The sequence below is a fragment of the Zerene cesonia genome, chromosome 17 (assembly GCF_012273895.1).
Source record: "Zerene cesonia ecotype Mississippi chromosome 17, Zerene_cesonia_1.1, whole genome shotgun sequence".
NCBI classification, from domain to species: Eukaryota; Metazoa; Arthropoda; class Insecta; order Lepidoptera; family Pieridae; genus Zerene; species Zerene cesonia.
The window spans coordinates 9,997,903-10,011,876 of record NC_052118.1 but is presented as its reverse complement, the minus strand read 5'-3'; the positions used below and the strand labels follow the sequence as shown (position 1 = coordinate 10,011,876).

Below are 13,974 nucleotides of genomic sequence, written 5' to 3'. Positions count from 1 at the left end.
ACAGTCCTGTCATGCATTGTCACTGTCAATGTTAAAACAAGACAGGTACATCGAAACTACGCTCACATGTTTTTGATATTTTGTAAACACGTTATGTTATATTGTTGAATTCTATTGTGAATAATTAATATTTAAGTTATATTAATCAAAATGTTTAAAATACCTGAGTGGGAGGCTAACGTACCCGCATCAAATTTGGACTTTTTAGAGGAAATAAAAGTGAGCATATGACCTGCGTTCAATTAACATTCTCGACAAAAGTAAATTTTTGGTATTATTTATCAGTATTAAATATTCTATTTTATTTTTAGAAAAACAAATCCAAGCAGAATCATAAAAAACATGTTAAAAAAGAAAGTAGTGAAAACAATAACAATGAAGTTAATAAACCAAATGAAATTGCCCGTCCACAAAAAAATAAAAAGGTTAAGAAACCACCTATAACATCGAATGGTATAGTTAAAAAAAATAATTCATTAATAAAACAACCTTCCCCAATTAAAGATAGACCTCAAATTAAGAATATTGTTAAAAAGATTAACAAAAAACAGACTAATTTAGTAAAAAATCGAAGTGAAAATTGTTTAAATACAAAAGTAGTAGGAAGCAAACGACCTCATGAAAGCAACTTAAATGAAATAAAACCTTCCTTAAATGACAGCCTTGAAATGGAAAATTTTGACACGGACAAACTTGATGAAGCTATACTGAATGCTAAAAAGCGGAAATTAAAAAAGAATAAGCATGAAGAAGAAAAAGATGTGGAAGAGACATTTATAGAGGAAAAGCCACCTTCAAAAGAGGAACGTAAAAAACAAATGTTAAGGAACATTTTACAAAAACAAAGTCATAGAAATACATTAAAAGTTAATTCTAACAATTTGAGGGAACGAATGTTGCAGCGACTTAAAGGTAATGTGTAATTAGTATTATATCGGTAAAAAGACAGTCTAAATGAGAACCCCCATGTCATTGTGGCGGTGAGAAGACTAAACATGTACTGCGGTGAGAAGACTATAAATCTAAAGTCTAAAATTTGCAAAATGAAAGTTAATTAAGGATCTCCTATATTTTTTCCTTTACAGCTGCTCAATTCAGGTATTTAAATGAAAAGCTGTACACATCATCGGGTTCAGATGCCAAAAAGCTATTCGAGGAGGATCCCAATGCATTCCAAACATACCACGAGGGCTATCAGCAGCAAGTAAAGAAGTGGCCGGTGAAACCTCTCGATGTTATTGTGAAGAGAATTTTAAAAATGTGAGTTCTTTTTCATTAATGATCACTTTATAGTCTACTAGCTTTTGTCCGGGGCTCTACAAGCGTTTTATTCGAAGTAGTTAAATAGATGTTATTTTACATATAAACATGTATGATTTACTTGAAAAGCTTAAATCTTGTTTGCTTTTCAGTACCGGTTTATTTATTTTTGGCCCTACCCTCACATTAAAAAAAAATATTTTATCATTAACTCAAATTAACAGCTATGACGTCACAACATGGCGCCAAATCGATCCTATTCTTAGTTGGATCAGGTAGTGTTAAAAGCTTGCTTTCAGGCCGAAATCCCATCTAATAGCCGACATGGGGTGTGGAGAGGGTGCCCTCTCGCGCCGAGTGCCGCAGACAGTGAGATCATTCGACCTGGTGGCGTTTAACGCGAATGTAGAAGTGTGCGACATTGCGCACACGCCGCTACTGGTCAGCTCAGTGCATGTCGCGGTTTATTGTCTAGCGCTCATGGGCACGGAATTGACTCAGTTCATTGTGGAAGCTAATAGGGTTCTGAAGAAAGGGTAAGTTTGGTTTTGAGTGGGAAAAACGGGTTTGCTTGGTTTATGTTATGTTAAGTTGTAATTAAAACAGCTTAAGAACAATTTATTTAACACTACAACGTAATTTACGTAAATAAGTATATATATTACGTAAATAATTATATGTATTTAAATTTACAATTACCGTCAATATAAAAGTGAACTTCATTATAAAAGTGAAGAGTTGTTTGCTGTACACATAGTTTTAATAATTAATCGTATAGAAAAAATGCTTCGTTGATTTTAATGAGTATATTTTCATAATCAGCGTAAGAGAAACTATAAGTTCCATTGGACATACACGACCAGTGGGACACCCTGTGTTAAATGTGAATAATATAAACAATAATGCACATTACAGCGGGCATTTATTAATAGCAGAAGTGGAGAGCCGTTTCGACGATGTAGACAAATTCATAAACGACGTGCAAAGAATTGGCTTTTCGCTGAAGAATTTGGATAAAAGCAACGATGTGTTTTACTTCATGGAGTTCACTAAAGTCAATGAGCCGCCGAAGAAGAACAAATTACCGTTTTTGTCGTTGAAACCGTGTTTCTATAAGAAGCGATGAATAAATTATTTTTTTAATGATTGTTTTTTTTTAGAATCTACTATACCTTTATAATACTATAACCAAACCTTTTCTGATCATAAAAATTTTTAAAAGGATTGATCATTATGCAATATGGATGTGTCATAGACCCCAAAAGAATGGTAATAATTTTGTTTTCTGTTTGTTTGTATGTAAAAGCATCAATCACGTAAAAACCGCTAGGCAGATTTTGACAGTTTAAAAAAAAAATAACATCATCAGCCAATAGATTTTTTCCAAAACATGCTTGACAGAAACACCTTTGTTATTAATTTTGCAGTTGTAGTCATACGCAGTGTGCTTCGCGCAGCCTTCGTAAGAGTTCCTTGAGAATACTAGAAATAACGAGAAAAATATTCGCTATCCGTGTGATACGATTTTCCATTTTAGTATATGGAATGGTACTTTGATTGGTTAGTCGATCTTTCACGTCGCAATGGAGCGATTTGAATGACTGATAGGGAGGCTAGAAAGTAAATCATGTAAGATTTTACCGCGTGGACATCTCCCATTTCCATCCGAATTCCTTTTCAATAGGGGGGGGGAAGGAGTATACAATTTCTCAAAGATTGACTGACTTCGACACGGTTGCCACAGTTGACTCAAAATAACAGTAAGTAATATTTAATTAGCAGTAAAGGAAAGCATCATGTTATTGAAAACGTTTATTTATTAACATATTATTTTAATTCATTTATATATCATTGCTTTCTATTAAATTCAGTTTATCATCCAAGTTCAATTCTTCCATGACGTCTTCGGCTTCAGCTCGCAAATTTTCCACTTTTTCAATCAACATCATCTGTAAAACATGTTTTATATTAAAAATTGTTTCATATGTAAACACTAAAAGAATTATTAAACATCTTCACGATTCACGAAGACAGTTATGGGCATAATTCTGGGATTCTTTATGCTTCCGTTATATGTTCGATGATTGGAAAACGTGGTCCTTCGAGCCGGATATAAGTATATTTATGTGGGCTTTTTATATATCAGAGTGGGCAATGTCCCATTAACACTTACAGAGTTTCCTCTCCAAACGTATCCACCGTTTTTAGAGGGTATAAGGAAACCATTTGCGACTCTAATAATAATTTTTAACTAAAAAATGAAAAAAGCAGTCGAATTGAGAACATTTTTTTTTAGTCGGCACAAAATAGATTGGAGTGGCAAGTGTAAGGTAAGAAGTACGTAATTTTTTATGTGGTAGTCGAGCATGCTTCGGCACGAAACTAGGGGCCAGCTCGCACCCAATTAGGGGAAGTACCACACCCTCACAGAAAACCGGCGTGAAATAATAGCATGCTATCGTGTTTCGTACGGTGAGCGGGGAGCTGGAGGCCTATTTCCTGTTCCTCACCCTTCCCAATCCTTTCCTTCCATCAATCCTTTCCTTATCGCTTACCCATGGGCAGGTTCCATACCCATGGGCGGTGGTGATCGCTCACCAACAGGCGGACCACCAGTTCAGTTGCCCGCTATGACATAAAAAAGTACGTGTTTAATTAAGATATAGAGTGCATACCTTGGCAGCGCTTATCAGGTGCCTGGCGGCGGAGAGCGGCAGGTGCGGCACGGCGGCCGCGAGCTGGTCGGCGCCCGCGCGCGCCACCTGCTCCACGCGCCGGAACCCGCCGCGGTACAGCTGCACTGCGCGCGCCTGGACATGCACGCCGCTGTGTACTGTGTACTCGTTCGTTCGTTCGTTCAATTATAAATATGGTTATAAACTTCAAATCATTGAATCCAAAAATTGGTACAATAATCTAAGTGAAAAGTAAGTTTTAATGTTGCGACGTTCGCAACTACCCGCATTATACGATTAGTGTCGTTAAAATTATGGGTTGCATGAATATATTTGATACATGATACGCCTTCCCGTGTGTTATGTATATTATAAATAACAAATTTAAAATCAAAGCCTAAATAATTAAGAAAATTCAATTTGTCATTATACCTACATAATAGTCTGAAATAGCACAAATTCTCCACATCAACCTCGTACCACGAGCACATTCTCTACATACACCACCCCCCACCTTCTTAACGGAGGGTAGTTCCATCAGCTGCTCCAGTTCGGGCACGGCGCAGTTGCGCAGGCGCAGCGCCAGCTCGTGCAGCAGGGCACCGAACTGCCAGCACGGCTCCACGCCGAGCCCCGCGCCGAGCGCCGCGCACAGCCGCGCCGCGCTCGACGCCAGAGACGATGCTGACGTCATCACCGACTGCACCGCGCCGCGCGACATGTTATATCTATGCGAAACGATGGACAAGCAATTTAAATAATGGTATAGGACTTTTTTCAATAGCTAACAATATTGTTAACTTTCGGGACAGTGCGGAACGATTAATCCACTCGGTAGTGAAGTAATTTGATAAACATGCAAGTAGATACATAAATCTTAATATATATAAATTACGTGTCCCGTTAAATTTATTTTTTAGTTTTATAGCATTGAAATGCTTTTCATCATCAGCCCATATATGTTCCCACTGCTGGGACACAGGCCTCCTATGAGGGTTCAGGCCATGATCAACCACGCTGGCCAAGTGCGGGTTGGCAGATGTCACATTTCGTCGAAATTTTGATTCTTGGACATGCCGGTTTCTTCACGATGTTTCTTTCAGTGGTGATGCTATTCTCATGTGCAGATAAATTGAAAAATCATTTTTTTCTGCACGCTCGCCTGGTCCCGAACCCCAACTTACCGATTGTGAAGTGAAGTGAAATGCTTTATAAATGAGAAATTTTTGTTTTTACGTGTCACGTTGTTTATCCGCGATGGACTACTCATACTAATCTATTACTACTACTCATTTTATACATATCTGCACACTATGTGCAGTTTGATCCAACTTAAAAGCTTGGAGTTTTTATTATATCAATAATGTCCGCCCTTGTTCCGCCAGCGATACACATATTTGATACGCCCTTCTTCTCAATACTTAGTATGAGGATACTTACTTGTCGGCCACAGCAGGCACCGGCATCAGCTTCCAGAGATCGCGCAGCATCAAAGCGAGATAAAACCTGTTCAGCACTTGCTCCGACACATTCTGAAATACGGCTCAAAAACGTCACGCATGGATTACATATTGAAAAAGAGGTAAGGAAAGGTTTGACGACTGGAAGTAAGGAATGGACAGGGAAGGGTGAGGAAAAAGAAACGAACCTTATGATATATATTATATTACCATATTTTAATACCGATTATAATGTGACTAAAATAACTTATAAAATAAAACATTTATAAACACAAAATTTGACAACTAAGGGACATACCGTTATAGGTTTGCCGGTCATCATGCGTATCGCGTTGACCTCGGTAATGCCCAATATCTTCGCTGTTTGAGCTCCTTCTTCATCCAAGTTACAGTACTAAATAACAAGATGTTCGTCTTAGGAAAAATTACTGTTATATTAACTTATCTGTTCCTTCCTTTTTCGCTTCCTATTCTATCTATTCTCCCCTGTAATCCTTTTTAAGGACTATAGCTAAGATAGGTTCATACCAGGATATACGTCTGCTCGTTTGCTCTCCGGTAACATAAAAAATACGATTGATTGCAAAAGAGATCTCATAAATAAGGTCCATTAATTCAGTTAACTCGGTACAATTTGAAACGTGCTAAATAATAAAATGTCATTTATAAGGATTCGGAAAATCAGTAATATTGTTGCATGTAGTAACAAATTAAATTATGCAAATTCCAAATTATATTAAATTTTTAATTTCTAAATATATTAAATGCGATACTTTTATTGATATCAGTACAAGAAACGCATAAAAGTCAATAACCCTTCAAATATTGGTATACTTATATAATTACCAGTGAGTAGTAATGCCTATAGTCTGGTCTGATGACACTCTCATGTGGACTGACTAGGTACAACAGGTGCAAACTGCCCAGGAGAACCAGACCGCGGGATGCCTGCTCTATGTCCGCTAGCAACTGTCTAGCGACGGGCAGATCTAGACATCCTGTACCAAAATGCCATATCTTAGGAAATATTCCAGCTATTAGTGAGTTAGGTTTTGCGTGAAGAGAGCAAGAGAATGCAATTATTTAATTGCTATTCCCTAAATGTATATTTCACAAGACTGTAAGACTTTATTCTTTACAATACAATAGGTACATACTATTTGAAACATTTAAAACAATCCGAATTAAAACAATCAATTACGCAATTGCAGTTCTCAATATCTTACTCTTTTATCGTTCTAAGTTACTTAAGAGGAGTTCGTGGAAAATAACTTAAAATTAAGTTCATCTCACCTTTAATCGCAGCAGTACCAAGTTTGCTAACAGCTAGTTTTGACTCGTCGTCTACTTCATTAACTGATGACGTTTTTCTGCCAACAACCTCCAAAGCATCGCTTTTTATTAGAGCCAATACATTCTTTTTACATTCTTCGTCTATATTCACTGTCCTGGAACATTGTTAATGTTAAGAGTGCAAGTCAAGTCTGTTGTAATTCATACTATTACATATAAAGCTGGAGAGTTCGTTTATTTGTAAATAGTCAACTTATTGAGAACGGTTTATAGGCTACCCATGTTGTACATATCAACATAACATATCATCATGCACAGCATGGGTGAAACCGCACGGCATAGCTAGCTTGGATAATTTAAATGTTTATAAATACATTCTGTAATTTCTGAAGGCATAAAATAAGAAGGAATAAAAATGTTACAGGCAATGGTTGTTTTTTTTTCTATCACAGTAACAAATGGCATATAATTATCAACTATCAAGGTGACGTCGGGATAAAAATTCCAAAGAAAAACTCTTCGGCACAGATTGAGCCAGCTCGCACCGCACCCCCACAGAAGATCGGCGTGCAATAGCATTGTGCTGTTTTTCTTTCGGTAAGAGGGGAAAGCGGAAGCCTTCCTTACCCTTTCCAGTCCTTTTCTTTATTCCTCTCTTAATCCCTTTGCAATTTGAAGTCAGCAATCCATTTGTAGAGGCGTAAGGTTTGCAATTACCCTTACGGCTCTCCAAATGTTCATGGAGGTGGTAGCGGTTACCATCAGACGACCTACCGGCTCCGTTGCCGAAGATGATGTAAAAAATACTCACTGCTCTGTAACAGCCAGCAGAGTACGACCAAGCATTGTCTTCAATGTCCCCACGTCAGTAGCAAGGTCCAAGGCCACAGCGCTTAATAACAACCCCTCAATGTGAGGAGACAGTTGGCTGCGGACTGGCGGTAAGCCACCAGACAGAACGGCTCGAAGTTGTGGCCAGTCCCGCTGGTCACAGATTATGATGCTTTCGCCTGGTGATCGGTGAATGGTCAAGATTTGGGACGATAGTCAGAACAACTGAGCGAAAGGAAATTTTGCATTTATTCAACTTGATACAAGAGTGCTTCTATAAAAATAAATATTAGTGTTTTCTTCTGTTTCATTTTATGTGAGTATTATACTAAATGTATAATACTAAAGAAAATTTTCCTTTCTAACGGATTTTAAACGCGATTTATTTATTATATTATTTTACAACACCTGTGAACCTTTTAAGAAAAATTTAAAACTCCATGTCAAACATACGAGAAGACTAGAAGACACTATTAGCCAATACTGTCAACATCCATCTAAAATACCAACTGCGGAGAAATAGATGGATGGATGGAAAAATTTTAACTGTAACAGTAGTTAACATTTTTTTGACCTTCAAGACATGTAACCTCAGTTTCCCCGTGACCACGCTCTCTGTAAAGTGTTCGAAACGTTAGGTTAAATCATATCACTGCATACTATAAAACAAAGTCGCTTTCTCTGTCCCCATGTTCCTATGTTCGCTTAATTCTTTAAAACTACGCAACGGCTTTTGATGGGGGTTTTTTAATAGATACAGTGATTCAAGAAGAAGGTTTATATGTATTTTATTAAACTACTCCGAATTTAACGCGTGCGAAGCCGCAGTAAAAAGCCAGGACTGAATAAATCGTGTTTGAAATCCGTTAAAAAGTGTTTATTTTTAAATTTATTTATTCTCACACATGTTTGACCTGTACAAAATATACGATTAGCTGACCGACAGCGCAGTGGCCCTTCCTGCCCGCGCGGCCCACCATCTGCCGGTAGGCGGGCAGGCCGATGAGCTGGCGGCCCACGCGCGGCGCGCGCACGATCACGCGCCGCGCCGGCAGGTTCACGCCCGCCGCCAGCGTCGACGTGCAGCACAGCGCCGACACCGCGCCCGCCCTGCCGCGACCCCACACAGCTTTGTTGCACATGCACCAAACGGTGTGTAGCTTGATGCTTGTGTTTCAAAGTCTCATTGAAATTGTCGCGCGAAAAATTCGAATTCACAATGAGATAGTAAATAGAGTCGAATACTAGAAAAAGTAGTCTCAGCGCGCTTTATTGCGTGTAATATTATACGATTAAATAGTGAATATCTACAATTCATAAAATTCGGCTGAGTGAATTCGAGGTCAGCGAGTGACTTGTTACTCGATCAATCAGCAAATAAGTTCCAGAGTCAGTTAAGTCAGAGTAAGTCAGTGAGTACGCTTATCAGTTAATTTGTGAGTTAAGTAATAAATTAGTGAGTTTTTTAATAAATTGTTCAGACTCAGTAAATTTAATGAGTAAATGCGTGAGTTCAGCAGTAACTCAATTAGTTTATTGATTATTATTATTTTTTTTATTAAATTATTAGTAAATATGTGAGTTAATTAACAAATAAGTGAGTGAGTGAGTTAGTGAGTTAGCCAGTGAATGCGTCGCAACGGACCGGAAGGCGTTCTCGAGCAGCGCGCGCTCGTCGGCCGCGAGCCCCGCGTGGTGGAAGGCGACGCCGGCGCGCGCGCAGCGCACCAGCTCGGCGCACGCGCCCTCCGCCCGCAGCGCGCTCACCAGCGCCAAGCGCTCCTCCGCGCGGTGCCGCTGCATCTCACTACGGCACATACCATTTTTATTGAGCACTAACCGTCCGCCCCGGCTTCGTCCGTGGTGCATGTATAGCTTATGCCACTGAGTGACGATGCAGCTTTCTAAGGGTCAGAATACTCGGTCCGCTAGTTTTTGTGTGAAAACATTACATACATACATACATATAAAAACAGAAATGTTTCCCTTTTTATATTGTTTGTTTAGTAAGTGTTTAAAAAGCGAATTAGAACGTGTCGGATAAAGTTTTAAGGATTTTTTTTATACCATAAGCGGGTAATTGAGCTGGTGGATCGCCTGATTGTAAGCGGTCCAACAGCAACGTACCCGCGACGCTTGTCATTCCCAAATAAACAGTAATCAAACTTCATGCTACCGGCTCGTTACGTAACGCGTTACGGCACCAGACTGTCTTCCGTTTCTTTGACGCATATGGTAAGATTAGTATAAGTTATCATTTCCGTCGGGAGTCTCGAGACACGTGTTTTTCGTTCCCAAGTGGTATGAGGCTTAAGAAAGTTTTCAGTTAAATGAAAGATATCTGTTAATTTTTGTGTTTAACTCTATCAGCCAATAAACCAGCAAAACGAAAAAAAAATCACACTTATTTTTGATCATCATATTTAAACATAATTACAGTTTCTATTCCAGGACCTGTTCAACATTTCATAAATATTACAAAGACCTAAAGAAATCATTATTAGGCGTATCCTAACTCACCTCCGCTGCATACTGCACAGAAGCGCTGCTACGCTCTGGCAGTTCCTCTTGGTGGGGCAGAACACTAAACAGCTGTCACCAGGTACCACCTCGCTGACGAGACCCCCCACAAAGTCAGGGTCCAGCTTAGTGCCAGCTTCGGTATACTAGAAAAATATATTCGAAGCCAATTCTGATTACACTATTGAAACATTACATGGTAAGAATAATAGATTCTTGATGTAATTTGACCAATAAAAATTTAGAACACTTCAAGGTACATAGGAAATATAATTTAATGAGTAAAATTTTATGAATCTTACATCGAAAGATAGTACCCGATCCGGCACCAATTCCATGCTCCCCTCATTCCACACAATCTTGTGTAACATGTTCCCGAGTTTCACATATTCCGTGAGTTCCACCGGCCTGAAGTCCCGCTGGTACACTTCAGCTTGGAGGAACTGCGCCAAGTCTGGCAGGTTGCCTATTGTGGCACTCATTGCCACAATCTGAATACCCTCTGTGGAGATGCTTTGATATTACGCTAAGGGGCGAATTTTTAAATCTTGGCTAAAATTATTAGTCCAATATAGTAATACCCCATAAAACAAAAATGTTACCTCAAAACTGTCAAAACTCAACCAATTAGAACACATTGTTGACTGTTTTTATAATTGATATGATATATTACGAATAAATTTTAGTCAGTTTGAAAAATTACCATTAAGTGTGGGTAATAAAATATTTACCTATGTACCTACCCTAATATAACCACAATATGTAAAATTGTATGTTTTGCAATAAGATTGAGAAGTTTTGACAAGAATTTAATCAGGTAAGGAATTTGAAGTCCTGGGTTCTTGTAACTTGCAATAATTAGAGATGGATAAAGAATTTCAAAAATCCTATGCTCTAATTGGAAACCCTTTGGCTTTTATTGTAAATGTAGTATATCTAAAATTTTCTACTTACTATTAGCAAATATTACTGTTGAAAGTAGGGTTTCTAGAGTACCACCTCTGCCTGGTTCTCCAATTAAATGAAGTTCATCTACCTAAGAATAATGTGACCTTTATTTACATTCCTTGAATGCACCCACAAAATAATTTAACAAATAAAATGATTTAAAATAGGATTGTAAAACATATGTGGACATATTAGAAGGAATAAATTATAATTTCTATTGCTCATTTGAAGCCTTTTTTTTGTGGTTTCTACCAACTAAAACCAAATTGTGTTCCGTGGAACCACTTAAGTGAAAGGGGCCATGGGAGCTGGTTATTATGCTTCTGCCATCCCCTCGGCGGCAAATCATTTGAAACCTAGAATTTTGATGTATGTGTGAATGATATAAACAAATTAAAAGCAATGAAAAGACTCACCACAATCAAACCAATTTCTGCCAATCTATCCAGCTCTATGAGACTCCTGATCAATGCAAGGCCCTTTTCAATAGTTGCTACATAAATGCTATTTCTTTTTCGCCGTTTCTTCGGTGGCAAGTGGCCTTTTCCAGCCGCATACTCTTCTACTAAGAAGTTTAATTGAATAGCAAATGGTGATAGTGACCATATCTGAAAATTTGAAATTATTAATATTTAATACTTTTTGTTTCAATTTTAACCACAAGTTGTGGTGCAAAAAAACAAAAAAAAGAGACTAAGGCTAATAAAATTATCGCCATCGTACAGACTTCTTGGTTGGTCTGAGGGGATGATGAATTAATTAATGAAAATTATAAATTGTATTTTCATGTTTAAAGGTATAATATATGAGTCTTGAAGCAATAATAATTTTAATGACTGTTTAACAAGAAAAATATTCTATATAGTTCTATTACACATAAATTTAGGCTGAGTGTAGTCTTAAGTAACTATGGCTACCAGCTATTAGTCCCAAAATTGTAAAAAATATGAATGGCACAAAACTTAATTTTTTAATTTATATAAACATATAATAATTACCTTCTCCTGAACAATAGCTACGAATGGCAATATAAACAATGCATTTTTCTTCCGAACCAACACTTCCCGTAACATAAGCACCTCTGCTACCAATGTCTTGCCTCCACTGGTTGGGAGAGCATAAATTAAGTTACGTCTTTCTTTTATTGCATTTAGATTAAGACACTCTTCTTGCCAATCTGAACAATTTAAAGACAACACATTTATTTATAAATTTTAAGTGGTTATAATATACATGTATATATAGCAAAAGTGAAGCTGGGCGGACCTAGTAGACATGGAATGTATAGAAGACTTTTTCCAGTAGTCATCTAAAACTAATGAACTGCAATAAACATATTTAATTGTTATTTTAAAGTCTCAACATAATCTATGTTAAATAAATTAGCAAATTTATTTCATTTACAATATTGGATTTATTTTATTATACACAGATAATAATACCTAATTAGTAAACTGCTATTAGAAGCACTCATATTTGCAGAGAATGTGAAGTAGTTCGGGTAGTACAGTTAGCAAAAAAATATCTTATCTATTAAACTTAAGTTAAATTTAAAGATAATGTTATTATAATATTACTATTATGCAACTGCAAGTGTTCTTATTATTCTATGACACCCGTCCGACAAAGTGGCTATGGCGCCACGCGAATATGTAGGCAATTATCTCTGCATGTACGTACTGAATAGGTACAGCAGAGTGGTGGAGGCCTGGCACTACATCCTCCTTTAGGAACAAAGTGCAAATAAAACTGAAGTTATTTACCATAAAATTTTTCAATATTTCGGTATGACTTAAAAAGTCCCTTTGTAATCATCGGCAGACCATAAAAATCATTAGTAATTTCTTTATTTACATTTAATTGAGGTAATTCCTTTTCTGTAGCATGTTTTTCATTTATAATACCACTTTCTCTTATATCAAGCAAAAAAGAATCCTTCTCATCAAAAAATGAATCATTATGGCAAATAGATTGATTGATCTCATTAAAAGTTTTTTCGATTTCATCTTGATATTTTTCATTCTTTGGTAATTCTTGGACACAGTTTAATTTATCGGATTTTGATTGAACTGAATCAGTAAATATTTCATCAACGATTGTGCTTACACACGCAGCTTCATTTTTAGGGCTTTTAGATTCGTGAAACGATTTCCAACTACTTATATTATGAAAAATATTGCACGTCTCCAATATGCCGGGCGAGCAAGGTATATCGCTGCTAATTGAGCTATTACTCTCTGAATCACACAAATACTCCACTTGATTACACGGTAGCGGTGGTGAATCGCAATTTTCCTTAACTCTAGAATTGATTTGACCATTTTTCGGTGTGTTTAACTTGATATTTTCGATGCTTAATTGAGATAATCGCACATTTCTTCGAATTCCTAAACGCCGTCTTTTCGGAGTTGATGGGGATCCTGAGAGTATTTTATTTCGGCAATTCATTTTTGTAATTCATCATAGGTCAATTTAAACTACATAAGAAAAATAATTCATTGCCAGTTCATTTTTTGTGTAAAAATATTAAATGTAAACAACTTTGAAAACAAACAGATGATAGATTATACATTTATATAATGGGATGTCACTGCGTCATGTGGATTTGACATACATTTAAAGTGACAACTGACAATTTGTAACAATTTGTAGCTATATGGAAATAAATTATACATTATAATACAATTAAAAAAAAAAACTGTTTTTAACAAAAATCTAAACCACCTTAATAATGACAAGACATTTTAGTCAAAGTCGGTGCTTCATATTAAATGTTTCACCTGGTACCGCCATTAATTTTTTTTTTAATTGTTTATTATTCTGTAAAATGTTACACACGCGCATTTTATCAATAAAAAGGGGAAATACTGCAAACTGAAGAGAAGTTCAATTACTATTATTCGTCTTCCTTACTTCTTAGGTTATATCATCTAACTGTAAAGTTATCATACATATTAATAAAGAATAACAACTACGAGGTAAATAAT

At 36.8% G+C, this 13,974-nt stretch overlaps 2 protein-coding genes across 3 annotated transcripts; one reads left to right on the top strand and one right to left on the bottom strand.

The window, feature by feature from the left end:
- The first annotated feature begins 19 nt into the window (after positions 1 to 19).
- Positions 20 to 2,407, top strand: LOC119833303 (ribosomal RNA-processing protein 8). Its single transcript, XM_038357288.1, has 5 exons — positions 20 to 219; positions 312 to 912; positions 1,086 to 1,260; positions 1,560 to 1,796; positions 2,176 to 2,407. Exons 1-5 carry the CDS (start codon positions 151 to 153, stop codon positions 2,384 to 2,386), a joined length of 1,293 nt encoding a protein of 430 aa, XP_038213216.1. The 5' UTR covers positions 20 to 150; the 3' UTR covers positions 2,387 to 2,407.
- Positions 2,408 to 3,071: 664 nt separating this feature from the next.
- Positions 3,072 to 13,555, bottom strand: LOC119833599 (helicase POLQ-like). 2 transcript variants are annotated; one of them, XM_038357673.1, is made up of 16 exons: positions 12,751 to 13,555; positions 11,986 to 12,164; positions 11,404 to 11,595; positions 10,994 to 11,075; positions 10,342 to 10,541; positions 10,040 to 10,185; positions 9,165 to 9,326; positions 8,460 to 8,629; positions 7,500 to 7,698; positions 6,689 to 6,843; positions 6,242 to 6,393; positions 5,694 to 5,789; positions 5,376 to 5,467; positions 4,450 to 4,663; positions 3,936 to 4,093; positions 3,072 to 3,209 (listed from the first exon to the last, which is right to left on the bottom strand). In XM_038357673.1, exons 1-15 carry the CDS (start codon positions 13,433 to 13,435, stop codon positions 3,950 to 3,952), a joined length of 2,868 nt encoding a protein of 955 aa, XP_038213601.1. In that variant the 5' UTR covers positions 13,436 to 13,555; the 3' UTR covers positions 3,072 to 3,209; positions 3,936 to 3,949. The 2 variants fall into 2 exon arrangements, with proteins under 2 accessions (XP_038213601.1, XP_038213600.1); XM_038357672.1 differs by having other exon boundaries at positions 3,936 to 4,070.
- Positions 13,556 to 13,974: the final 419 nt, after the last annotated feature.

Excerpts from the sequence above, each read along its gene's own strand:
- LOC119833599 (XM_038357672.1), bottom strand. The coding sequence starts at position 13,435 with ATGAATTGCCGAAATAAAATACTCTCAGGATCCCCATCAACTCCGAAA. Across the intron at positions 10,186-10,341 it reads ATCGGGTACTATCTTTCGAT|TATACCGAAGCTGGCACTAA; the intron begins GTAAGATTCATA and ends ATATTTTTCTAG. Across the intron at positions 3,210-3,935 it reads ACCTGATAAGCGCTGCCAAG|ATGATGTTGATTGAAAAAGT; the intron begins GTATGCACTCTA and ends CATGTTTTACAG.
- LOC119833303 (XM_038357288.1), top strand. The coding sequence starts at position 151 with ATGTTTAAAATACCTGAGTGGGAGGCTAACGTACCCGCATCAAATTTG. Across the intron at positions 220-311 it reads ACTTTTTAGAGGAAATAAAA|AAAAACAAATCCAAGCAGAA; the intron begins GTGAGCATATGA and ends TTTTATTTTTAG. Across the intron at positions 1,797-2,175 it reads AATAGGGTTCTGAAGAAAGG|CGGGCATTTATTAATAGCAG; the intron begins GTAAGTTTGGTT and ends TGCACATTACAG.